At 49.5% G+C, this 26834-nt stretch overlaps 2 protein-coding genes across 3 annotated transcripts in view; one reads left to right on the top strand and one right to left on the bottom strand.

Annotated features, from left to right (window-relative positions):
• LOC134418837 (GDNF family receptor alpha-4) overlaps positions 1-14713 on the top strand; it is a 74834-nt gene extending 60121 nt beyond the window's left edge. For both annotated transcript variants that reach the window (XM_063157764.1, XM_063157765.1), the window contains exons 4-8: positions 2931-3276; positions 6089-6198; positions 7690-7824; positions 8040-8197; positions 10838-14713. In XM_063157764.1, the coding sequence (XP_063013834.1) occupies positions 2931-3276; positions 6089-6198; positions 7690-7824; positions 8040-8197; positions 10838-10984 (896 nt within the window). In that variant the 3' untranslated portion in view covers positions 10985-14713. The remainder of the gene's footprint in view (positions 1-2930; positions 3277-6088; positions 6199-7689; positions 7825-8039; positions 8198-10837) is intronic.
• A 5754-nt stretch (positions 14714-20467) lies between these two features.
• The window catches only part of ATRN (attractin), a 154266-nt gene continuing 147899 nt past the window's right edge, over positions 20468-26834 (bottom strand). Inside the window, exon 29 of the mRNA XM_063157763.1 lies at positions 20468-25757. Within this exon, the coding sequence (XP_063013833.1) occupies positions 25633-25757 (125 nt within the window). The 3' untranslated portion in view covers positions 20468-25632. The remainder of the gene's footprint in view (positions 25758-26834) is intronic.

The raw sequence follows: 26834 nt of genomic DNA, 5'->3' as shown, positions 1-26834 counted from the left end.
AACTGTGTTCTGCTGTACATTTAACCCTGTTAATGGCTGAGCAGAGCAGTCTGACACCTTTTAACTCCCCGAGGGCTCAGCAGTTCAGAGGTCAGTGTGGCTGCCAATAACCCGTCCATCACCAAGGACACAGCTGCCACCACAACCAGTCAGTGCTCCACAGCCATGGGGAAGCTTTCCAAGAGTGGGTATTTTACCAAACTACCTGTCTGGGAACAGGTAATGTGCTCCTCCTGTGTCCCTGGCAGATGTGCCCAAACAGCTTTTCCAAATGTGTGCCTTGCTCTAGGGTGACAGCCACAGCTGGAGTGCACCCAGGCGAGGAAGGAGCTGCATGTCCCTGCAGTTGGTCAATGCCTGCAGTCTCCACCATGGCCAGGCACTTGCTGGGTGAAAGTGTCCTGCAGCAAATTAACCTATCAGCCTGGACGAGGGGAGCAGAGAGGATGGGAGGTGCTCCCTGACCTCGCTCTTACTGACTCCACCTGGCAGACTGGTGCCTGGACAGGGAATTTTTTTCTGGATCATGGTTTTCTTTACTGGAATTTTTCCCCTTCTGCTGAGTTCCAGCAAGCTTCAGAGCATGGGGAAATCAAGGGATGGGGATTTTATGCAGGGTTAACACACTCTCAGGTTTTTAAAGCAAACTGAAATAGATTGTGCAGCAAAGCAAATGGGCCCCGAGCAGCAGGGATTCGTCAGAGGACTTGGCGTCCACTTAGGGACATGAAATTTCTTAGCCTTTTTGTCCTTATCCATACTAATCAATATCTTCTATTACATCAATTACAACCTGCTGCCCTCTGCCTGTCCAGTGTCCAGGGTCATATGGTCAACACTGCCAAAGGACCCTCTTTCAAATCTACCAAAAAGAAATCTCAAGAACTTGTTGAAACATAAGACACCCCTGTGACCATAGGCCAATTGAACAACAGGTATATTAAACTAAATTTTTTATAAACAATATATGGCCACTACTAAAACTGTACAAATGGAACCATATCCCTCCACTCTAATTGTAGCAGTACTTTAAAAAGCACATCTGCTGGTGTTGCGTGGGAAGAGGAGAAAATCCAACATGTTCCCTGTGATTTATTGGCTGAATGGGTAATGAAACCCTTCCAAGTAACTGTTTCCTACACGTTAGCTGGCAGCTTCCCAGCATAAACTGATGCTCTGACAATATTCATCTCTGGGTTTTAAAGGTAACTATTTAGTGAAGGGATCACAACAAGCAAAACTTTCACCCACCATAAAGTAACTGAAAAACTTGGAATTTGACTTCCAGCTCACTGTAAGCAACAGGGGGCAACAGGAAGGAAAAAATAAATGGTGGGAGAAGGAGCATCTGATAAAGTCAGGGAAATAAAGGAGGGCAGCCAGCTCTGAAGGGCTCAGGGGGATTGTCAATGTTTTAATACTTGTCAGCAGTGACTGGCTGGTTTTAACTCCCAGTCAAAGATAGGGCTTGACTCTGCATTGGAAATTTATCATTCTGGGGATTTTTCCTCAATGGAAAAATCTTTCTGCGCTGGGGAGAAAGTCCTTCTGGTGTGCTGCTGGTCATGATTTTAATTCAGAGAGGTGAAAACCAGCTTCAGATTAATTTTCTCTCTCAAGCTTGAAGGACCCTTGTTTTATCTGTCCGATCAGACACATTCTGCTGTTCCCACTGACTCCTGCCAGGGACCCTGTAGCATTTTTCCCCTCTATAAAACAGAGTCCCATCCACCTTTGAAGCAGCCCTACATCCAGTGTTGGACAAATGCCTTTTCCTCTTCCTTTTCCCTATTTTTACAGAGAAGGCTGTTGGCACATAAACTCATGAGATTCCTACTTTCCCACTGAAGACACTGTTTTTCTCATCCATCACTATAGTTTTTGCTTTATTTTCCTGACCTTTCCCCTTACTGCAGATTTCCTCCACTTTCCCTGCATCCCACAGCATATCTCTGCTCTCCCACCCAGACTGGGACATTCTTTCTCCTCTTGTTTAGGAGGGTGGACATGCAGAGTGATTTTGCTGATGTAAGTGAGGGTGTGGGGAGAGACCCACGTGCACTCACGTGCAGGCAGCATCAGGTTGTGCCCAGGGGCACAAGGCTGGATGGTACCTCTGATCCTACTCTGTGAAGGCACTGTCACTGCTGGGGACAGGGGGTACTGGCTCAGACTGGTCTGGATGGGGCACACTGCGACCCAAACAGGTCTCACTTAGCTGGGCAGATCCTGGAGTGAACAAACATAGCTGCTCCAAAGCCACACATGACCTTTCAGAGGCCAGGAGAAACTCCCTGTCCAGGGCAGTGAGGCTGAGGTGCCAGGAATCAGTGCAGACCACCCATGTAGCAGAGACTCAGTCTTTGATCTTGAGCAACTTGCAGAAACAAGAAGGTCCATTCGTAGAGGTCACAATACTTGATGGATCCACTCATGGCTATAAGTAGATGCACTTTCTGATGCTTGCTGTCTTCCAGGCCTCAGGCTGGTTAATCTGCATTACTAAAGTGTTATCAGATGCCCAGATTAAAGCAAAATTCATTTTATTAAAGATATGAGCTTGGTGAAGTGAGCTCTGGGGGGTGCAGTCTGGTATGTGAGTGTGGCACTTTTTGGGAAAAGACAAGTGTGGAAAGGGGATTTGGTCCTGCCAGGACCCTCAGAGAAAACCTGCACTTCATCCTGGCTGTGGCCTTCCTGGGGTGTGATGTGGTGATGCACATGTGGTGTCACTGGGAGGCCATGGATGGGAGAGGGAGATGAAGGCCTCAGGGGCAGTGCTGCAGGTGGGGAAGTCGGTGCAGAGCCACCTCATGTGTGGTGTCACCGGGAGGCCATGGATGGGAGCAGGGAGATGAAGGCCTCAGGGGCAGTGCTGCAGGTGGGGAGGTTGGCACAGAGCCACCTCACCATGTCCCACCACCCCGCAGGCTCTGAGAACGAGGTGACACAGGTGAACCGGTGCCTGGATGCCGCCAAGGCCTGCAACGTGGACGAGATGTGCCAGCGGCTGCGCACGGAGTACGTCTCCTTCTGCATCCGCCGCCTGGCACGGGCCGACACCTGCAACCGCTCCAAGTGCCACAAGGCCCTGCGCAAGTTCTTCGACCGCGTGCCCCCCGAGTACACCCACGAGCTGCTCTTCTGCCCCTGCGAGGACACGGCCTGCGCCGAGCGCCGGCGCCAGACCATCGTCCCCGCCTGCTCCTACGAGTCCAAGGACAAGCCCAACTGCCTGGCACCTCTGGACTCCTGCCGGGACAACTACGTCTGCAGGTGAGGCTCACACACAGGGCTGTCTCCATGGAGAGCTCTCCCTTGGCCAGGGCCTGGTTACAGCCCTGTGCCACCACAGGTGCTCCTGGGGCCCCGTCCCACATGGCCATGATGGGCCGTGCCATGCTGGGCCCTGTCCCTGTATCCCACAGAACCTGCTCACAGACAGAAGGAGATGGGAGATGATCACCCTGAAGCTGTTTAGACATTTTCTGTGGATTTTTTGCTTTGGTTCTAGAAGAAAGACCTGTTATGGGAACAGTTCCAGGAAGGTGCAGGTTAAGCAGGAGTATGGGGGAGGGGTCCTTACAGCCACTGTCACCAATCCATCTCCCTCACTGCTCCTCTTCCCCAGCCCAGAGCATCCTCAAGGAGCACCCAAGGTATCCTCACAGCCACAGGCACTTGTGAAGGCCTTAAAACCATGTTTGTTTGCCTGTTTAATTAGAAAAATTAATCTATATACGTTAAAAATACACCCTTCAACTGCGAGCAGCCTGGGATAGTGGAAGGTGTCCCTGACACAGCAGTGGGTGGAATGAGATGATTTTTAGGTCTTTTCTAGCCCAAACCATTTGTGATTCTGTGATTCTATGTTTTGGTGATTGCACCGGGAGTCTCAGAGTCCTGATGTCATTCCAGGTCCACAGCACAGTCTGTGGCCAGCCTGGTTTACTCCTCTGTTGCCTTCCACCCCCAATCACACACACACAGATCCATCCCATGTGCACACTGACAGCAGAACCCCTTCAGCACTTTTGCTTCATCTGCACTATTTTCCCCTCCCTGTTGCTCAGAAAGTCTTTGATATTCCAGAAGGTTAATGCACACAGAGCTCTTGGGAGCAGAGCCCAGCTGGCAGTGAGAGATGTAAGGCAAAAACAGCACCATGGGGGCCCAGCCCAGTGCCCTGTGTACAGCTGGGCTGTGAGCAGACACCTGGGGAAGAGCACAAGAACAAGTGTAGGACACACCTCCCTGTATTGTCTCAGTCTCTAATTGCTGTGGGGTTTGGGACTTCCTGAGCTGAACTTCCAGCAGCCATCCCCTACCAGCACAGTATCTTTTAATTGCAATAAAAATATTATGTATTTTCACAAAGGAAGGTGACTGCAGCAGCATCCTCTTGGAAGCATGAAAGTACAAATACCCTCAGCACTCTACACCCCAGAAACATGGAGGCAGGAGAAGGACTGACCTGTGCAGAAGCAGACTGAGGGAGATGCAAAGCCCCTGGGTTGACCAGGCCCTGCTCAGATATTGTCCCCTGGCTACCCAGGGAATCCCAAATGGATGGGTTCTGCCCTCTCCCTAACATGACAAGAGGGCCCAGTGGGGAGGAAGAGGTTCAAAGGGAAGAGTGTTATTCCCCAGGAGACTGGAATCTATTTCCTTTAAGCAGCACAGCTGTTAATTATCTGGTCCCTTGGTCTCTGAATATATAATATAAAATATCCTCTAGAGACACAGAGGGAGCAAGAGGTTGACATGTGACCTGGTCAAAGCCAGCAATGCAGAATCCACAAGGAGAGCCAGGAATAAATCATAAAGTGAAGCACTCCAAGTCTCACCCTGTTGCTCCTGCACAGCTCTAGCCCTTTGAACTTCCCAGCTCAGAGGGCTGGGTTCTACTAATATGGATTATATAAAATCTGCAGTCACTATCTCCCTTCTATAAATCTCCAAACAATGCAGCAAATTTTGGGAAAGAAGATTTTGCCTGTCCATGTTACAGAAGGAAAGGGTTGATAAGAGGCAAACATGGGAACAAAGATGAGAAAAAAAGAAGGGTGTAGGGGAGAAGTGGGCTGGAAAGTGCAAACTGGAATGCTGACACTGAGCAGAAGCAAGAGCAATGTGTCTGGAAAAGACAGGATGTCTGGGAGAAGCAACATGCTCAGTTTTTCTGAGATTGCCCAGGCAGGGTAAACATTTGAGTTCTCAGCTCAGACAGTGCAGGTTGTCATCTAAAGAACCCTCCCTTCAGGGGTTGTCAGTGCTGGTGCTTGCTTGAGGTTTCCTAAGCAGCTCAGATGCCACATGAAATCCCTTCCTGCCTGGCCACAGAACGAATGTTGAGATGGATCTGGGTCTCCAGCTGTTTCTGTGTCCTCCCTAAAAGCCCTGTGCTGATGCCTCAGATCTCCAACACCACCATGTGCCAAGAGCTGACTCATGCCTAAAGAGTTTGGTGGCACATACCTGGTTGGCAGAATGATTTGCCTGCTCCACAGGCTCCAGAGAGTCCTTCTCCTGAGAATGGGCATCTGCAGCAGAGGATGGGCAGCAGCCCTGGCCATGGGTAGGACATCTTGTGTCTGAACCTCTGGACATTTCCTTTGATCTGAGGTGATCTCAGCTGTATTCAGAGTCTTTAGAGAAAGAAACTGGACCAGAGCAATTCTCTCTTTCATCCAATCAGACTAAAAATGAAAACTGGGGTCTTTAGGCAAAGTTATTACCCAAAAGATAGAAAATGGCAACATGGACTGATCTCCTTCCTGGCAACAGCTCTTTCCTCAAAAACCAATCTCACACAACAGAAAGCAAACATTTCTTCCAACACTGGACTTATGCTGCAGTCCTGGAGGAAGCCTGTAAAACATTGACTGCAGAACCTGTTCAAAACCTCCTCCTGGGTTAGATGGCGTAGGCAGGAGATTGTAAAAGGACATCTGTTCCAACTGCTTGAAGAACACCTACAGCAGCATTTTGCAAACATGTTCCCCTCTGTGAACACCGTGAGTGTGCTGTTCCATCCCCTTTCCCACAGCTGTAGTAACATGTCCCGTTTGTGCTCTGGCTCCGTCAGGTCGCGCTACGCAGAGTTCCAGTTCAACTGCCAGCCGTCCCCTCAGGCCGCCAGCGGCTGCCGCAGGGACAGCTACGCCGCCTGCCTGCTGGCCTACACCGGCATCATCGGTGAGCACTCTCTCTCCTCTGGAGGGGAGACCTCTTCTCTGGGGGGGAAACTTCTCCTCCGGGGGGGAAACATCTTCTCTGGGAGGGAAACCTCTCCCCTAGGAGGGAAATGTCTCCTGTGGGGGGGAAATCTGTCCTCTGGGAGGGAAACCTCTCCTCCAGGTGGGAAACCTCTCCCCTGGGAGGAAATGTCTCCTCTTACTCTGGCTATGAGAACAGTAAGGTGGAGAGCTGAGCTCTCCAGGACATCACAGAGTCATGGAATGGTTTAGGCTGGAAGGGACCTGTAAAGCCCATCTCATTCCAGCCCTGTGCCATTGGCAGGGACACCTTTCACCAGACCACATTTCTCCATGCCACATCCAACGTGGTGCTGGTCTTTGTCCCTTCAGTGGCATGACTAAGCCATGGGTATGGGGTAACTATAGGATGGCTGCAGTGGAGGGAGAAAAACCATGGGCTGACAGATTAGAGCATCTCTCTCTCCGGTGGAAATAGATGGGCTATCCCAGGGTGTCTGCTCTGCCAGGGATTCCCTGATGCCATCACCAGTGATGCCACTGGAAATCACCATGCACTGCCATTCTGCCAACTTCAAAGGGTGTTAGATGAGGGTTTCAGATGCTGCAGAGCCCAGCTGGCAGCAGTTGGCATGGGCACAGACAAGAGTCCAAAGAGAAGTGCAAGTCGCCTTTGGACCAGATCTGTCCTGACAGATGAGACAGACTGACATGTTTGGGCCAACATTTCATTCTGTTTTAATCTTTCATTCTGGAGATTGAAATTGGCTTTTTCAATGACAGCATGAAAACCTTTATACACATTCACATGCAGTTTTTGAATGCCCAGCCTGGAGAATAAAGGGCTTCAAGAAGACCTTAGAGCCCCACCCCCAGGGCCTAAAGTGGTTCCAAGAGAGTTGGAGAGGGACTTAGGGCAGGAGCCTGGAGTGCCAGGACAAGGAGAATGGATTCCCAGTGCCAGAGGGCAGGATCAGATGGGATATTGGGAAGGAATTCCTGGCTGAGAGGGTGCTGAGGCCCTGGCACAGGGTGCCCAGAGCAGCTGTGGCTGCCCCTGGATCCCTGGCAGTGTCCCAGGCCAGGCTGGACAGGGCTTGGAGCAGCCTGGGACAGTGGGAGGTGTCCCTGCCATGGCAGGGTGGCACTGGATGGGATTTAAGGTGCCTTGTAACCCAAACCATTCCATTATTCTCTGAATGTAATTAGGGAACCTGAATTCCCAGAAGCTGCCCATTCCTTGGACTGATAGCACTTTTGAATTGACCAAAGGCTTTGGTGATGGTGTTGTGACCAAAAGGGTTGTGAGTGCCCCTCTTCTCTCCCCTGGAAGCAAACCAGACCCATGACAGCACCACCTGAAGGGTTTTGCTGCTGTCATGGAGGGGCTTGGCTGAGGCAGAGTCACCCAGGAGAGCAGCCCCAGGGGATGTCCCTGCCCTGCAGTAACATTGTCCGTCTGTCCCGGCAGGCAGCCCCATCACCCCCAACTACATTGACAACTCCACGTCCAGCATCGCTCCCTGGTGCACCTGCAACGCCAGCGGGAACCGGCAGGACGAGTGCCAGAGCTTCCTGCACCTCTTCACCAACAACATCTGCCTCCGTAAGCGCCACTGCTGCACGCTGGGGGGGTTTTGGGCATGGGGACAGGGAGATGCCGTGTGCTCCGGGGTCTGTGGGTGTCCAGCTCCCTGTGTTACCAACCAAGGAGCTCTGCAGAGCCTCAGGCATCCCTTCGGGTGATGCAGAGAAAGAGGCTGGGAAAGGGAGGCTTCCCCCTGCCCTGACAAACCTTTTCTCCATCTTTCCCACACCAAGAAAACGCCATTCAGGCCTTTGGCAATGGGACTCACCTGAACACAGCCGTGGCCCCGTCCATCCCCCCCACCACACAGATGTACAAGCAGGACAGAAATGCCAACAGAGCTGTGGCGACCCTCAGAGAGAACAGCTTGGAGCACCTCCAGCCCACCAAGGTAGGAGAGGGCAGGCCTGGCGCAGGGATATGATCAGCCATGTCTGTGCCTCCTGCAGTGTCCTCACCTCAATCCTTCTTGCACCTGTGTCATTTCAGTCACATGCAGGCATCCAACCTACCCTACATCTCCTGGAGGCCTGATTTCCCTTCCCTTCCCTTCCCTTCCCTTCCCTTCCCTTCCCTTCCCTTCCCTTCCCTTCCCTTCCCTTCCCTTCCCTTCCCTTCCCTTCCCTTCCCTTCCCTTCCCTTCCCTTCCCTTCCCTTCCCTTCCCTTCCCTTCCCTTCCCTGTTTTATTTGAAGTACTGGGAAATCCATGGGGTTTTTACCCAGAATCACTGGTCTGGCTCCTCACTGTCGTTCATTGCATCAGTTCAGCTTCAGACGAGCATTTCAACTTCCCAGGACACAAGTTCCTCCCTTGTTAGATGAGGGTTCTAGAGGTCATAATGCAGAGGTTAAAGGTTTGCTAAGCATTGGAGAATTTGAAAGGAAAGGTTCTGATCATCAGTAAAATATTACTATCAAAATAATATTAAATTGAAATTATTTTAAAACAAATAACATGTTCATTTACTGATGATGGCTGTGATAGACATTAAATATTTTATTTTTAAATAAAACAAAATGACCTTGACTTGCCACGCTAGAGTAATTTTCAGATTCAATTATTTTCCTACTGAATAATTAACAGTGACCCTGATTTGCTGAACATTCAGGTTACAGAAGCTGTCAGTTTTAACTAGACTCCAAGGACTGAGCTTTGCACTGGGCTGACTGATACCTTCAGAACTTCCAAGTGTGGGTTATTTTAAGGCTAATCAGTGTTTCTTTTGCTGGGAAAAAGCCCAATTCACCCCTCTGCACCCTGTTTTCACAGAGTGGCTGTGGCCACAGCTCTCTTCACAGAGAGCAGCAGGCACAAACTCCCCAGGATTTCTCCTGGGGAAGGCAGTGAGAGAGCTCAGAGAAAGAAGAGAAAACAATTCTTATCTGTATTTGCTGCTCCTGTTGTTTGGCACACAGGGAATGTGTTATGGAGATTGTTTACGCAAAGTGATTTGTTAATTGGACGCTGGTGAAGGTTGTTTTGATTGATTGACCAATTAGGTCAAAGCTGTGTCGTGACTGTCTGTAAGGAGTCGTGGATTTTTCTTTAGTGTAGTTTAGTATTAGTTTAGTATAGTATAGTATGTAGTAAATATATAGTATATATATAGTATGTACTAATATAATTTAGTATCGCTTAATAAAGCAATTGCTCAGCCTTCTGAATCATGGAGTCACTGCACGTTATTCCCCAGCTGGGGATCATCCTGCATCAATCAGCAGCAGGTTGGGAGGTGGAGTAGAGTGGCCTCAGGTTTCCTCACTGCTCTCCAGGGCACTGGTGGCACTGTTGCAGGGCACAGGGACACCTTCACCAGGCCAAAAGCTTGGCACCCAACAGATCTGGAGGCTTTCCCTCCAGCTGGTGCTCCTCAAATCTTAGAAAATCGAAGTAGTGGCCTCAGGTCCAGACCTGGCACTGAGAACTTCATCCTGGAAGTGAAGGAGAAGCTGTGAACTGTCTGTGACCAGGACAGTACTCCCAACAGCAAGTGGGAAGCTGGAAAAAGCAGCTGCAGTGGAGGATGGCCCTGCCACATCTCCAGACTCCTCATGGCAGCAGCACATCCTTCCTCTGGGGTGTGAGGGCTGCTGGAGTGTAGTCCCTGCTGGAAACCAGAGATTTGGGTCTTGACTTTGGACTCAGCTTCAAATCCAGATCCTGTTCAACTTTTAATGAGGTTAGCACCTCTGGAGAGGGGAAAGCTGGTGAAAGGTCTCCCAGCACCATGGAGGTATATTCCACATCCACCTTTAAGGTCACCAGGTCAAGCCAGTGGCCAGCAGTGGCTCCATAAGATACGTGGATGGCCACTGACCTGAGAGGGCATCCGGGCACCCATCTCACTCAGACACCTCCAGCCAGTGTCCAAACAAGTGCTGGGCCCACAAATGGCTCTGCTGCTGTGGCACCACCAACAGCTGAAGAGCTGTGCTGACCTCCAGGCCAGAGTTTGGGTGCTGAAATCAGCACTGGCCCCTCTGCACATGCACATACCTGGGGCTGCACAGCCCCTGAGCCCCAAATCCTCTGAGGCACCAAGGAGGGACACCAGTTTGATTAGAGACATGGAGCCCCTCTCCTGTGAGGAAAGATGGAGAATTGGAATTGTTCAGTCTGGAGAGGAGAAGCTTCAGGGCGACGTAATTGTGGCCTTCCAGGGCCTGAAGGGGCTCCAAGAGAGCTGGAGAGGTGGAGAGGGACTGGGGACAAGGGCTGGAATGCTAGGACAAGGGGAATGGCTTCCCACTGCCAGAGGGCAGGGTTAGATGGGATATTGGGACTGAATTCTTGGCTGTGAGGAAGGGGAGGTCCTAGCACAGGATGCCCAGAGAAGCTGTGGCTGTCCTGGGAAGCTGTTCCAGGCCAGGCTGGACAGGGCTTGGGACAACCTGTGACGGTGGAAGGTGTCCCTGTCCATGGCAGGGGGTTGGAATTGGATGGTCTTTAAGGTCCCTTCCAAGCCAAACCATTTCATGATTCCATGAAGAGGCACAGAGCTCACCCCACGCTGTCTCCTTTCTCCTCAGGTGGCTGGAGAGGAGAGGCTCCTGCGTGGCTCCACTCGTTTGTCCTCAGGCACCTCCAGCCCAGCAGCCCCTCCGTGCTGGGCGGCCTCTCTGCTGCAGATGTGGCTCCTCCTGGCCCCTGCTGTGCTCAGCCTCCCCGTGATGTGAGGAGGGCTGGCACTCACCCTGAGAAACTCGATCTGTGTTGGTTTCTGTGCTCAACAACCAGACCAGTAACTTTTTCAGGAGGAGAGCAGGGAGAAGGGAGGGGAAGGGAAGGTGAGGTGAGTGTTTAGGCATCCCTTCCTCCTCCTCACCTGTCTGCCAGTTTATTTGATTTTATATGATCAGCGTTGTTGACAACCAGCTCATTCCTGGTCCTGGCCACCTTTCCACACCACATCTTGGTTGTTGTTTCTCCAGCTCTCTATGGATAGGCCTGAAGCCATGGACAATTCCCTTGGAAAAGGTGAAGGAGAGACGTGATCCAAGAAATGAGAGCTGCAAAGGAAATGCTTTTTCCTGCCCCAGCCAAGAGGGGAAAGACTTTGGACGGATGGGTGACTGGATGACCTGTGAGGAGGTTTCCTGAAGCCCACCCTGAGGGGCTCCTGACAGGACATGGGGAGTTCAGACTGTCTACACGGTTCCTCAGGACCTGAAGGACAGCACACCTGGTTCCCTCAGACTGAAGAAACCAGAAGACTGGTGGGAAGGTGGTTGGTTTTGTTCACTGGAGAGGAGCCTGAAGCACCTCTGGGGAGGACCAAGTAACCACACTCTGAACTGGCTGGCAGGGATTATCCACCCTCTCAAAACCATGGCCAGAGTGCAACCAGCATCCACGTCCCAGTGTCACCTCCCCTCGGGCCCTCCCTCTTGGGGAAACCTGTGTCCTGTATTGATGGTAATCAGGAAGAAACATGTGTGTTGCATTTTGTTTATGGCTGAATTTTTTGTGTCCCAACCCAAACACCTCTATCCACTGGTCCTGTTCAGTGTTTTGGGGCATTTTTGCCACATCCAAACAACCAGAGGCCAATATTGTCCCACTCCAAGCTACCCTTTCTCCATCAGGGGCCAATGTGTGAGCCCATGGGCAGGGTTTGACCTGAGCCCAACACATCCCACTCTCACCTGCTCATCCTCTGGTCTCACTGGCACAGGGTCTCCAGCCATGGGATTTCATTTGTTTTCCTGGGAAGAGATAGGATAGGAGGGGTTTGCTAGAAACCACCCTGGAGACAGAAATACCCAGCCAAGAAAGGCCAGTCATGAATTATATAATGGGTAGGGACTGGATTGCTATAGTTTCCCCTCCTTGGAAAACTGGCAGAGGCAACCCCCAGTGTCCAGATGAGCAGGCCAAGGGCTTTGCCTCATGCCTGTTCCTGTTTTATCAGTGAGGATGTCATTTAAGCAAGGGATGCTGAAGTGACCCTTTCTTCTGAGCCACAGCCAGGGCCCAGGGGAGGAAAGTGAGGATCAATGTCTCTCTGGTGTCCCGGGGCACCTTTATGCAGGTGTGTGACCCTGGGCTACCTGAGCATCCCATCTTTCCTGAGGAGCTGAGCTGAGGAGTCCCAGTGCCCTCCTGGGGGGCTGAGCCCTTTACTAAAGCCAGGAAAGAAGATGGTAAGGAAGAGTGAGAAGGTTTCCCAGGATAAATGCTTACCCAGGCTGAGTGCCATGGGAGGAAGAGCAATAGCCCCAGAATCCCCTGAGTGTGTTTAGGCCTGGCCTTTGCAGCAGTCCATTTATTCCTATAATAAATATCATTAATTCCTTGGCATTTGAATGCATGGAAAGGCTTAGGAAGCATCTGACACAGCAAAGTCCATTGCTTTGTAGTCCCATTTCCTGCAAAACCTCTCCCATTGCTTATTGCTTCAGATTTTCTAAGAAACTGCAGCAACTTCCTTGGCTCTTGCTCCAACAAGAAACCACTCTGGTTTTCAGCTGAACACCTGTGGATGTGTCTGACATGAGCAGAAATTCTCCTCCTGCTGCATCCTGTCCACAGTGCTGCTCCCTGAGGTGCTCAGGGCTGTAGCACCTGGTTTTCAGGGCTGTGCAAAGGAGACACCAAGCTCCAGGGCTTGTGTGCAGGGTGAAAGTCTCACCCTGAGCCAAAGGCTGTGTGTGAGAACTTCTTGGCCAAGAGGCTCACTGTGACCAGGAAAGCAGACCAGGAGGGAGAGCTGCAGGCAGGAAATCCTTTCAAAGTGACCCCAGACATGCACAGAGCTGCTGTGAAGGTCTCCCCTTTGCCCAGGACAGCAGTGTCTCCTGAGAGGCCAAGTGACACAAAGCTTGTGCCCTCTCAGCTGCAGTGGAGAGGGGTGAAACCCTGACTGCTCAGCCCTCCAAGGCAAGGAACTACCTCAGCACCACGAGGTCATGCTGGGAATTGCACCCTTCTGCCCCGTTCCTTTCCAGTCCTGTAGTCACGCTCTGCTGTCCACAATCAAAGCAGTCTCCAGCAGCTTTCAGTCGTGCCCAGGCTCAGCATCTGCACAGGGTGGGGATGCAAGTGTCAGCTCCTTCCCGGGAGCACTCACTCCCGTGTCTCTCACATGGTGAAATGCCACTTTGCCATTTCCTTCTCATTCAGCAGAGAGAGGTCAGGATGCCTCACCTCTCCCTGCAGACTGGTATGCTGTAAAAAGAGGTGTGGAGAATCCTGCTCAAGGACAGGATGGGATGGAGACCTCCAGAGGTTACCTCACCCCAGTACCATGTCCCACATCAGCACCTACTTTAGTGATTTCAATGAGAGACATCATCATCTCCCCAGGGTTTACATCACAGGATCATGAAATGGCTCAGGTGGGACCTTAAAGCTCATCCTGTTCCAGCCCCCTGCCATGAGCAGGGTCACTTCCATCAGACCAGGCTTCCCAAGCCCATCCAGCCTGGCCTCCAGGGCTGTCCTGCTTTAAAGGCTCTGCAGATGCTAATTGTCTCACTGCAGATCCCCAGTTCCCATGTCCTGTCCTCCAAGCCCTGTCCCAGGCCAGCTCCTGCCCTCCCGGGGGTTCCTTGGGGTTCAGGGATGCTTTGGGATGAAATGAGTGAGGCACAGAGCAAGGAGCCTCTCACCCAGCAGGAAGGAGCAGGAATTAACAAAAAAAAAAAAATCCCCAAACTTTCATGGCTTTGTTCTGATAATTTTACTCTTTCCACCAATATTTAATGTTGATTCTCCCTCCAAGCCTGCTCATGAATCAAACTGTGCAAAAAATGATGACTTTTGAACCTTTCTGCTGGAGGAAGCAAACATGATGACTCTCCTCCCACCCACCAACATGTGTGCACAGACCACTGCTTTTTCCTTGTGAAAAGTCAGTAATTTTTTTGGATGAAATTCCATCTCTGCTGAATTCTGTGAAGTGAACCATGGATCTTCATTTTTAAGTCTCTTGATTAACCACAGAAGTCATAGCAGCTGCTTGTAAAGGCAAAAGACTGAGCGAGCCAAGAGACAGAAAGGGAGACAATTTTTTTTAGGAATTACTCCATTCCTGACAACTTCCATAAGCACAAAGAAGAATCATGGGAAAAAATAAAGAAAAAAACCACAGTTAAAGAACCAGCCAGACTTTCTGTAGCCACTGAACTCTATTTTTTGGCTGCACAGCACTTCTCCCAGTGTTTGGCAGCCCTGAGAGCCTGTGAAATATTGTGTGTGTACTTATACCTGTCCTGCCACGTCACATCCAGCATTGTCCAGGCGGGAGCAGGAGCTGGGAGGGAGACCTGGGGTGGGAGATGGTGCTGGGGCAGGAACCCCTGTGTGCCCCTGCTCGAGGGGAGGGGTCAAACTTGTACTTACCTTTTCTGTACATGTCAATATTCAAACATATCCATGAATAAAGCACACACGCATTTTCCTGACCCCTCGCTCCTGCCGCGCCAGCGTGTCCTGGGTGCTGCTGAGCTCTGCTCCTCTGCTGGAAGGGCGGCTGGAAGAAACTGGGGGATGTTCTCTGGGGGCTGGAAGAGTGGTGGGGCTCAGATGAGCCGTGCTTGGCTGGAATCATGGAATCCTAGAGTATCCTCAGCTGGAAGGGACCCACAGGGATCACCCAGTGCCACGCCAGCACTGCCCAAAGCCCTGAATTCCCACCCTGGGCATCCCTGGCAGTGCTGTCCCAATGCTCCTGGAGCTCTGGCAGCCTCGGGGCCGTGCCCATTCCCAGCCCCAGCCCCAATCCTGGGTCCCAGGAAGGAGAGGTGACAGGTGAGAACCATCTCTGCTGAGATGGAGGGACACCAGTGTCATCAGGGAAGGAGACACGAGTCCCCACACCAGTCCTGGGGCTGTTTGTGCAGCCTGCGGGGGTGAAACCTGCAAAGGTTTGGGAGAAATCTGGGCAGGTTTGGCCCAAAGCTGGGGCCAGCACAGGAGGAGGGAAGCAGTGCAAGATACAGCAGGGATGGGAATAATTGCACCTGCAGTTGGGGGCCTGTGGAGCCACTGCTGCCAGGATGTCACCAGTGTCCCACAGAGTGGGAACAACTGGGAAGGGCTGGTGTTGCACCCTGGGCTGGGCACAGGAGGAAGGGAAGGGGAGGAGAAGGCAGGGTGGTGGGTCATGCCAGCCAGGAAGGCTTCTGCTCAGGCCATGAACATCCGTGAGCTATTCTTGGCAACTTAAAAAAAAGAAATCACAGGAAATTTGATTAGAGGTAAATAGAATGCTTTCTTGCCAATTCTGGGTAGGGGAAAAATTTGAAAATACAAATACATAAAATTTTTATAAAAATAATGAATAAAATTCAAGTCAGTTCCTTAAGTGAGTTCGAGGTTGAACACATAAATGTTGCACTTCTTCCTTCCGTAAATCATGTTTGCCTCCATGTGTGCATGGAGCAGCTGAGGATGCAGCTGAGGAGCAGAACCTGAGGGTTAGAGAAGGACTTGGACTCTCCTCAAAGCCTTTTTCCTGCCCACAGCACCCAGGCTGGGCTTTGCTGACTCAAAGGACAATTCCTGTGGAGGTTCCAGCCGGCTGAACCTGAGACTGTGGAAGCTTTCATGCTATGGAAGCCCTGCAGGGCTGAGGGGCTTTCCCGGGCCCTTGGCAAGCAGCTGCTCGGGCAGGGTCAGCGCCCAGAGCTGGGCTGGAGGAGCTGCAGGGGGGTCCGGGGGGTCCTGGCATCCAAGGGGCTCTCAGGACTCCCCAGTGGGACCCCCAGGCTCTGCACAGGGACAGCATGTGGGGCTCAGCTCGGGGGCTGGCTGCAGCAGCCCTGCTCTGGCATGGAGCACCTGGCTCCAAGAAAACCTGGGAATCACCCCAAATTTAGGGTGAGGAGATTCCGGAGCAGCAGAAGCACCAATGGCTGGAAGAGGCTTTGGCTGAGCCTCAGTTCTTCCCTGTCTCTGGGTCTGGGTATGGTTTGGGGGTGCTGGCTGTGCCCATAACAAAACTGGGCACCACTCCCTCCTCCAGCCCCAGACATTAAACACTGGGGAAGGAGCATAGGAAGTCATTTTTCCACATTCCAAGAGAAAAGGTCTCACCTTTTCTTACTTCACCTGTGTGGCCCCCAGGACAGGACAGACAGAGCTTGGGGCAGCCTGCTCTAATGGAAGGGGTCCCTGCCCATGGCAAGAGAGTGTTTAAAGTCCAGATGGTGTTTAAAGTCCCTTCCAGCCCAAACCATTCCATGTTTCCATGACACACCTGGGGCAGCACAGCGGGTTTGGAGGAGAGACCTGCAGACAGGACCCACAGTCCCCATCACACTGGGGCTGCAGACACAGCACAAGTAAAATCCTGCAGCTGAGGCTCAACTGCTACAAGGGGATGTAGAAATCAGAAACAACAATTTACCACACATTGTCTCCAAGCAAACAGTGCTAAAATGCTGGTAGGGATGGAGACATCTTGCTTTGGTTATTAAAACACTGAATTTCTAAAAAATTGTGGATGTTTGCACAGGGAAAAGTTCAGAATTAGCTCTGACATGAAAAATGTTCAAGTCATTTTGTGGGGTTTTTTCTAAGGGGAAGTGGAAGTGATTTCTGGTGAGAGCAAGGATCCCAGGGAACATGTCAATGGAAATCCTGCCAGTCACTCTGTGGGAGGCTCATTGTGGCTGCAGCCTGGAAGGCAGAGGTGCTAAACAGCCAGCTGCAGGTGGGATGGATGGATGGATGGATGGATGGATGGATGGATGGATGGATGGATGGATGGATGGATGGATGGATGGATGGATGGATGGATGGATGGATGGATGGATGGATGGATGGATGGATGGATGGATGGATGGATACCCCACACATGTCTGTGCTCTGCTCCCATTCCTCATCCAGACAGTATTTCATGGTCAGCCACCACAATCCAGACCTACCCAGTGAAGTTCTGCTTCCAAACTGAATTCAGGGATCAGCATGAGGACCAGGACAGACTAAATCCCATGCTCCCATGGCATTGCTGCTCACCATGGTAGGGGGAGATCAGAAACAGCCCCTGCCCTCACAGGTTTGTGGAGTTGCACCTGGTCTTCTTGTCAGCAGCAGGGAAATAAAGAGGGGAAAGGTGCTGTCTTTCTTGCTAGAGCCAGGGTGGCCAAGTCAGTGTTTTTGGCTAAATTCCCTGCAGATGTGGTTTCTGAATGATGCATGCAGCCCAGGGTCTACCCCCACCTCATGCCCAGGAACACAGATAGGAGGAGGAAGGAAGGGCCTGATCCTGCAGCTGATCACAGACTCATGGAATAGTTTGAGTTGGAAGGGGCTGTAAAGACAATTTAATTCCACCCCTGCCATGGCAGGGACACCTCCCACCATGCCAGGGTGCTCCAGCCCCAGTGTCCAGCCTGGCCTTGGGCACTGCCAGGGATCCAGGGGCAGCCCCAGCTGCTCTGGGCACCTGTGCCAGGGCCTCACACTGTCACAGGGGAGAATTTATTCCCAGTGTCCCATCCATCCCTGCCCTGTAGCAGTTGGAAGCCATTCCCCCTTGCCCCCCTTACATGCCAATGAAAAACATCAATTCCAATGCAGTTTGAGCCCTGAGATCTTGTTTTTGGTTTGTGGGGAAGATTTCTCTAGTGCAGATCCCAAACCCCAAGCTTGTCACTGAGCCTCAGGAGTCACCAAGAAGAGGTGCCTGTAGGACGTCAGGTACCTTACCTCAGAGCTTCCATAGGGTGGCAATGGTGTCCCCAAATCCCATGGCCCAGGGTGTTAGGACTCTGTCACAGTCTGGGATGTGTTGCTGTTCCCAGCCACCCTGCAATGGGGAAGGTGAGGAGCTCAGCCCACCTCCAGTGATGCTGACACCTGGGTCCAGCTTCATTACCAGCCAGGAAAATCACCAGCAGGTGCTCTCACCTCATTAGAAAATCTCCCCCCATGTCATGCCTTTGGCAAGAGCTTAGTGGTACCACTCTGTCCCTGCAACCCCTGCTTTGCTGCTTGATCACTTCAGAAAACAAAAACCCCACAGAGAAATTCAAGAATCTGCTAATTCTTTTTTCCCAAATGGCAATTGGCTATGGAGCTCTGGCTCTTTTGTACAACTCTCTTCCTCGTCTCTTCCCATCAATGGGAATGTTGGTGTTTCTGCCATGTTGTAGATGATTTGCCACCAACCAGCCACGTGGAACTACCCAAGAGCTGCCCCAACCCCACCTTTTCCTGGTGGAAGAAATAGCACCCAGCCTCCACTCCAGGATTTCTGGGGGAGTTAAATTGGTTTTTAAAAGCCCTTAAAGTCCCTTCTTGCTGTGAGTGGTTGATATTTAAGGTTTGTGGAAAGAAAACTGGACCTGAAATTCCTCTCTGGCTCCTTACCCAAAACCATTCATTAATGACAGCTGAAGACAAAGACCATCATCCTGGATGGACAAAAGCCTTGGAAAACCTCCATGTTCTTTCTCTTCCAGCCTCTTTTCTTTGCTACAACACAAGAAAAATCAGAGCAGGGATGAAAAATGGCTCCAGCCCTCTGTGGTTTTTCCTGCTGTCCAAAATAAATTTAAAGCAGCTCTAAAACCACTACCCCCTGCCCATTTCATTTCAAGTCTGGACACCCCACGCTGTGCTGTCAGCCTGGCATCCCCTGCTCAGCTCTGCAGCAATTGCTGGAATTGGGCTCCTGCATCCCCGTTTAATGCCATGGAATGAAGCAGCACAACAGCCTTCGGAGGCGACTGTGGCTGAAACCCTCACGGCTCATAAATGTCAGGTTCAACTCTGCTTCATCCCAGCAGTGCTTAATTCCAAAGTTGGAGAGTGACATAAAAATAAATGGGGAGCAGCGGATTGCGTCCCGGCAGGGCTCGAGCGCGGCTGCCGGGGTGTCACAGATCAAGTGACAGCTTGAGACAAGCCCTGCCTCAGGCACAGGCTCTTGGCAGCAGCTCTGCTTAGGTGACCTGCACCTCAATCCTCTGGCTCGAGAGATCCTAAGGCTGCTGATTAGGGCTATTATAAAATGTGTTATTTACTGAGCAGACAGGAGGTAACAGACAAAAGGCCTTGAACAGTTCCTGCACAGTACAAACCAAGAGAACTGCTGAGAGATGACATAAAACAGTGCACACCACTGAGGTTATTGTTATATATTAAATATATATTGTTATATATTATAGCTATATACATTAAAGCTAGCAAAGGCATAGTAGAGAACAGGAGTCAGTGGAACTTACCACCTATAAAGTACATAGAGTCCTTCCACTCAGTCCTTGAGAGAGTAACCACAAAATTGATGTCCCAACTTTGGGGAAAAGCCCCACAAATTTCTAGGGAATGTGCAGAAGACTTTTGCTTTGTGAAAGTCTGGTGCAGCTTTTGTAGTTTGTAAAGTGGAGAGTCTGTCAGTCAAAAATTCCAGCTGATCTTTCCACAGCAAGATGCTTATTGTCACTAATAGTGTCACTTCCCTAGTGCCTGCATAACCATGAGACTGGCAGCCTTTAGTACTAGAGTTATTTCACCAAACTGCAAGATTTTGTGAAGGGCAGGAGCCTTGCAGCAGCCAACAAACCACAGGTCAGTCCCTGTGGTGGGAGATGTCCTGGTGCACAGGGGTGGGAGAGGAGCAGCCACCTCTGCCTCCCTCTCCAGCTGTTGTGTGCGTCTGGAACAGCAGCTGGTGCCAACACTTGATAAATCATCAGCAAAACTGGTGATACAGTTTCCATGGGGGAGAGCTTTTCCTACTTGGATTTAAACAAGAAATTTACTGGACAAGAATTATTAGTGAGAGTAAGAAGGGAAGGGGCTGAGATTTTATGTCTCTGTGGGGGTTATGTCAGGAGGGGCAGCTCTGATTTCTGCTCTCTGTGACAGGGACAGGGACAGGGAACGCCTGGAGCAGGGTCAGGCTGGAGGTCAGCAAAGGTTCTTCCCCCGAGGAGCACCTGGGGGAAAGTGAACCTGAGGGTAGAAATGGAACCTATTTAATGACTGTCTCTGTCTTTAAAATCTACAGATTTAACTCTTTGAATTACATCCATCCATCCCCCATCCAGAGGACACATCCTTCCTTTCTCCTCCCAAATCCAGCACCTGCCAGGAGCCCCCTGACACCCCCCTAGGAGAACAGAAACTCACCTTCACCTCAGCCAGAAGCCTTCAAAACGCTTTGAATTATCCCCCCCACCCCCCTAAGAAAATATATAAGAGGGAAATTTTAACCAGATCATCTACTTTTTATTTCAGAGGAAAGATTTGCATTATTTACCTTTATTTATATACATGTACTTCACATTTGTATTTAAAATGCACAGACCTCCCAAGAATTTTCTCGTTCCGGCTTTAAATTAGCTGTTATTTTACAATACAAAAAATTATACCAAAAAACTGCAATCCTAAATGTGTGTATGTATAACACCCACAACCCCAGCCATGAAATAGTTTACAATACTTGCTCCTATTTACATACGAATGCAATAAATGCTAAATTATACATATTAACAAACTAAGCTCAAGTCTGAACACAGATAAGAATCATAAATAATTACAGAACAAAGAGGGAAAAAAATCCAGAATACAATTAATTCAAGGATCTTAGTTTAAAGAACATTTATTGTGCACAAATTTCAGAGTAATATAAAACTCTTTTTTTTTTCTTTTTTTCCTTTTTTTTTTTAAATGGACTGACATGTGATACACTCTGCGACAATTGTTATTTTTCTCTTTTTTTCTACTGGTGAGGTTTGTGGAATCAATACTAAATGGAGAGGAAATGTCTAAAGAATTCTAGTACCTGGAAGACGCACACAAATCGTCTGTGTGAACAAAGAAACAGACTGAACAAAACCTGCCCTGATGCAGAGAAAATCAGCAGATACACATACTGTAGTAGTCCTGCCATGGAAACTCAGCTCGTTTCAGCAGCTACCAACAGAAAAAGCAGGAATTTGTCTAAAATTGCAAAGAACACACCCAAAACTGAGGCGCACACCCCGAGCCATCCCTTCCCTCCCGTCCCAGCCCAGCCCAGCCCTGTCCCCTGTCCTGCAGCTCCAGGGGCTCTGCCAGGGCAGCCCCTTCTCCTCCCCTGGGTGTTCCCAGATGGAGAAACCCGGGAGGGGCTCAGGGGCTGCCCTGGGCACGCAGAGCCTGCTGGCTGCTGTCCTACACAGAGCTTAATATCAATAAATCCCAGGTAATATCAATAAATCCCAGTAATTATCAATAAATCCCAGTTAATATCAATAAATCCCAGCAATTATCAATAAATCCCAGTTTCCTGTGGGAAGGGGCTGAGGGCTCTGGATGCAGCTGGTGCCTGTCCCCAGCTCAGGGTCTCCTGGAGAAGGAAAAGCAGCTGGAACAGCTGGAGCAGCAAAGGAAGGGGGGCAGCCCACCCCATGGCACTGGAGCCCCAGGGGTATGGAGAAGGCCCCAGGGGTATGGAAAGGGCCCCAGGGTTGGTTTCAGCCTCAAAGGCTCCTTTCAGCTCCTGCAGGGCCAGCAGGCTCAGTGCCATTTGCAGCACCCCACAAAGCCCAGCAGGGCCTGGGCACCTGGGGCACGTTCCTGCACAGAGCTGGAGCTCCTGGGCACTCTCCAAGGAGGACACAAAGCACCCTCAGGAGGGTGGATCTGCCGGCAGAGGCTGTCCGTGGTTCCACACCACTGAATTTGGGACATTACATGCCATGGCTTGATGTTCATCACAGGCATTTCCCATCATAAGTAGCTTTATTTTGGTAATTTCACTACAGTGCGTTTTAAGCCCAGGGAAAGTGATAGTAACAACTGAAAAGTTGTGTCTCATAAATATTCTTGTATCCAAAATATTGAGCCAGAGAGTTTCAAGGTCATGCTACACCTGCCCAGAGAAAATTCTGGGCTAAAACCCATGGAAAATGGTGAATTTAAAAAAAAAGGTGTTATTTGGAGATCCACTGGCACCATTGTTTTCTCGAAGAAAAGGGCCCCAACAGTTCTGAAATTTCATTCCTAATTTTTTAGAGGCTCCTCTCAGAGAATGAAAATCTTCTGAGGGTCGAGATGTCAAATGCTGAATTTTCAGCCAGTCATAAACACCTAAAAATAGTGACTTTGAATGGAAACACTGCCACAATTTTAGTAACAAAGGCCTTAAACTACTGATTTAATCCTCCATGTAGTGACCACTTCAAGGACCTTTATTACTTGTATCCAAATGTTGCTTTTCCCCCTTTCAAATGGAAAAACCATTATTTAACTTGGTTTCTACATTTAAGTGAAATTCAATTGAACACACAAAAGTCAAGTTATGCATCCCTGCTTTGCAAGATATCACGATATAATCTGGTGTTTAAAGCTCCGGAAAGTTATCTACTACTGATCAGATGAAGGAGTTATTAAGACAAAACTCATACATAATTTAAAATCATCAAAAATACATTCAATATTTTTTCTGGTTTATGTACACTTTAAATCTCTCCATGTTCTGCACGTTACTGTAGAGTTTATGTACAAGTGCAAAATCTGTGTGCCATTTGTCATTTATTTACAGATTCTCCCATGAAATAAGGTTGTTCTTTCTCCCCCATCTCTCCTCCAAATGAAATAAACCCAAAATTCCTTCACTTCTGATACTGGCCTGGTGATAAACTGCCAGCAATTCCTCCTTCCCCAAGCCTTTCCCATGTTTTTCCCTGTTTACCTCTAAGCTGGGATGAAACTGCAGCAGAGCTATGTATGAGAATTCTCTTCTCCCTCATCAGGATGGAGATCAGATGCAGGGTAGAGCTACATCCTAAAGGAGCCAGGTCCTTTTAGTTATGTAAGTAACTCTTGTTGCTCTATTCACATTTTTTGGTTCTGATACACCTTGACTTTGATCGTTTTTGCTCATTTTTTCAGTATCTGACACCTTATTTGGCCACACTCCTGGCACACTGCAGGCTTTGCAGACCAGACAGCCCAGCTCTCCAGGACTGAGAAAACGTCCCAAACTCTGTATTTTTGTCTTTTTATTAATGTAAAAATCTGTCACCCCTCCAGGCCTACAGTCCTGAAAGCTGTTTGTGATCAGGAAAACCCAACAACTTTAAGCACCTGCCCAAGAGCTGTCCTGAAGAGGGAAATCCAAGCACAGGGGCTTTCACCATCTGGGCTGGCAGCTCTCCTCCCAAAAACAGCAAGAAGAAATCTGCAAACATCAGGATGTGCATCGTGGCTGAAAATACACAGTAACAGGGGAGGGATTTTAGTCCAGTCTTATTTCTCCAGTTCAGATTAACCCTATCACTGAGCAAGTTAGAAAATATTATCAGGAGATGAATCTGTCTGAGGTAATCCGTGCATCAGGTAAAACTTAAATTGCCTAAATCCCTTCATTCTAAGACAAATTTCAACCCTTTTCTGATCATAATTCCTTCTTCCCACAGAGCACTGAAACTTCTAGTTTAGAAACAGATGCATCTATATATATTTTTATATATAATGCATTTTTCCCAATATTTTTCTGCAGTCCCAATATTTTTTTGCAGTCCCATTGCACTTGTTGAATGACACATTAAATCAGAATTATCATCCACCACAGTCCTTAAGCCATCAGGCTGTTCCTATCACCACTGTCTGGACACACACAGCAATTCACCTCTTTATTGCAATGCTGCCAGGCTCCAAAGAGCTTCTTCAAAATACATGGTTAGGAAAAAAACACCCCAGAAATGAATGGCTGACACGTGACTGATCACCAGAACACGCACAAAACAGGAGCAGTTATTTGGGTTTCAGTTTGGAAAGGTGCTGCCTGGCCAGACCCAAGAGCACTTCCCTTCATGTGTTACTTCTCCATTATTAAACATCAGATGTCCTCCCCAGCAGCTCAGTGACCTGGGTGACCCACGATGACTGACAGAGCCATAATCACAGCCCTCATTTGGAGCCTTCACTGACACCTTCCCACCACTGCAGCTCCGCCAGGCCCTGTGGGGACACACTGGACACCACCACACACAGATGGGTGCCTCAGTCCAACCTGGAGCCTCAAACCACAATCCCAGCTTGGCAGAGCAGTTCAGGTGGTTTGATGCACCCCTTAAACACCAAACCTTCTCTTTGCTGTTTGCAAGTCTCATCCTTTCACCAACCAGTGACTTCTTCAACCTCTAACAGAGCTCAAGCTACACAGGAAATACCAGGATGTCATTGTGGAGAACTCAAATGTGTGGCAAAACAAAGCTGCTCTGCCTGATTTTTATTTGAAGTTCTTTTTTAACTTCATCCTCAAGTGCCCTGGCACCTGGAGCGTTGCTTTTTACACCCTGTAAGAAGATGGAGCAAACCACAACCACTGGGGAGCAATGCCTCCAAGCTCAGCTCTCATCCAGAGGATGGCAGGAGGGAAGGGGGAGGAAAGAGGCCAAAATCAGAAAAATGTGATGTGTCTGACCTGGAACACAGACTGCTTCTATGAAAATGCTGGTGAAACCGGGAGTTTTCTTATGGGATACTGAAACTCTACGTGCCTTGCAGGTATTTGCACCTGGGTGAGTATTTGGTTGGTCAGGAAAATGCAATTTTCCTCTGACTGCATGGGACAGAGGACACAGAGTGCCTTGGGTGACTCTAGATGTGAGTATACATACCTTCAAAGGAATTTAGTTATGTTAAAAAGCAGCGTGTGTAGCAGTCTCCTCACTCCCTAGATCTGTTCACGTCTAGGCACTTGTGTGTGGTGTACTCCAAGCAGGTTAAGACTATGTAAACACTGAGTCTTTCCAAAGCAACATCCAACTTTCCAGTTATTTTATGTGGTCTGAGCAACATCAACCTTTAAACCATCCCAGCTTTTGCATTCCTGGACCATGATGACTACAAAAAGGCTGTGCCTGGAAGAGAGTTCCACTGAAATAATGAGGGAACAATTAAATATTAAATGAAAACAAAGAATGAAGATGCTTTGAAGATTAATAGTAGTGTTTATGTGTTGAGAGCTGACACCTGTAAACACTGGATCTTTTTCTTTTTGTACAGTTTGATAAATACATGAACTACAAAGCACTTTCCATGTAGAAACCTGAGTGTCATTCATTGGACTACTGTTGTATTTACACTGACCAGGAGTGGCGGCGCCGAACCTCACCGCACCTGCAACGAAACCATTCTGCTTTAAACTTGAAGAAAACAAAGGAGCAATCTGAAGCCATGTGTCAGTAAAACTTAAGTGGAGCAGTTGTCAAATAAAGCCAACTAGCACGTAGATGAGAGAAAAAAACTGGGTTCAAGGAAGTTGTGGTTTTTTCCGGGTGCTTCTAGTCTCTTGGGACACGACTTGGAAATCTTCCTCCTCCTTGGTATTACTTTTCCATTGTGTTTAAAACCCTAGACAGTTTCTGATGTCCATGCATCAAATACAGGTTCCTGGCTGTGCAGGGGGCTGCTGCTTCCGATTCCGGACGGCGCCCGACTTCTCTTTGTAGGCAATTGGCATCTGTTGTGAAATGTCCACCAGAGCGCTGGCCACGGCGAGACCTGGCACAGAACACACATCACACAACAGCCACAGCAACAAACCTGCAGAAAGAGCTCAGAAAACCCCTCCAGGCCACAAAGGATGTAGAATTTTTTAATAAACTAGAAAAGTGTTGTGGCCCAAGAATTAAACTCCAGCTAATATTCTGAAAGGAGCTGAAATACTGCATGTTTAATTAGAAGCAACAGCAAGAGGAAAAGAAGCAATAAGGGTGGGTATTAGTGGATGTAAAACTCTAAATGTGGAAGCCTCAATCCTTAACATTGAAGGTGTCTTTCCCTGCATCAGCAGATGGACTACAATAAACCTGAAAGCAAAAGTGGACCGAGGTTTCACTGCCCTTCCCGTGGATACATCACCTCTGCAACCTCCTCATGGCAGATCAGGGAGTCATGGAATGGTTTGGGTTCAAAGGCACCCTAAAGCCCATCCAGTTCCACCCCCTGCCATGGGCAGGGACACCTCCCACTATCCCAGGGTGCTCCAAGCCCTGTCCAGCCTGGCCTGGAAGATTCTAGAGATGGGGCAGCCACAGCTGCTCTGGGTGCCCTGTACCAGGGCCTCCCTGCTCTATTCACAGACAAACCACATTGGGACCTAGCTCAATCCAGCTCAACACCAAACCATCCAATTCAAACCCTGCTAGCTCTTTTTCCAAAGCCTTTGCTTCACCAAGCTCACTGGGCACTGGGGAACCCCAGTTAAATCACACACTGCCCAGGAGATGATGACCAAGTGCCCTGACACCAGGTTTGGGTCTGAAGGGGTTGAGAACAAGGCTGGGTAGGGAAAAGCTCTTTGTCCAGAGCTCCTAAGAGGAGGGCAGAGATGCTCTGAAAGGACTTGTAGTGACAGGACAAGGGGGAATGGTTTCAGACTGATAGCAGACAGGGTTAGATGGGATATTCTTCTAGTGAGGTGGGGGAGGCCCTGGCACAAGTTGCTCTGTGGCTGCTCTGTGGTTTGCAGCAACCTGGGATAGAGGAAGGTGTCCCTGCCCATGGCAGGGGGTGGAACTGGATGATCTTTAAGGTCCCTTCAAACTCAAATCTTTCCATGATTCTGTGAGTTGATGT

The sequence above is a fragment of the Melospiza melodia genome, chromosome 5 (assembly GCF_035770615.1).
Source record: "Melospiza melodia melodia isolate bMelMel2 chromosome 5, bMelMel2.pri, whole genome shotgun sequence".
In the NCBI taxonomy this organism is placed as follows: Eukaryota; Metazoa; Chordata; class Aves; order Passeriformes; family Passerellidae; genus Melospiza; species Melospiza melodia.
The sequence above is the reverse complement of the archived record's forward strand: the minus strand, read 5'-3'. Positions and strand labels throughout refer to the sequence as shown.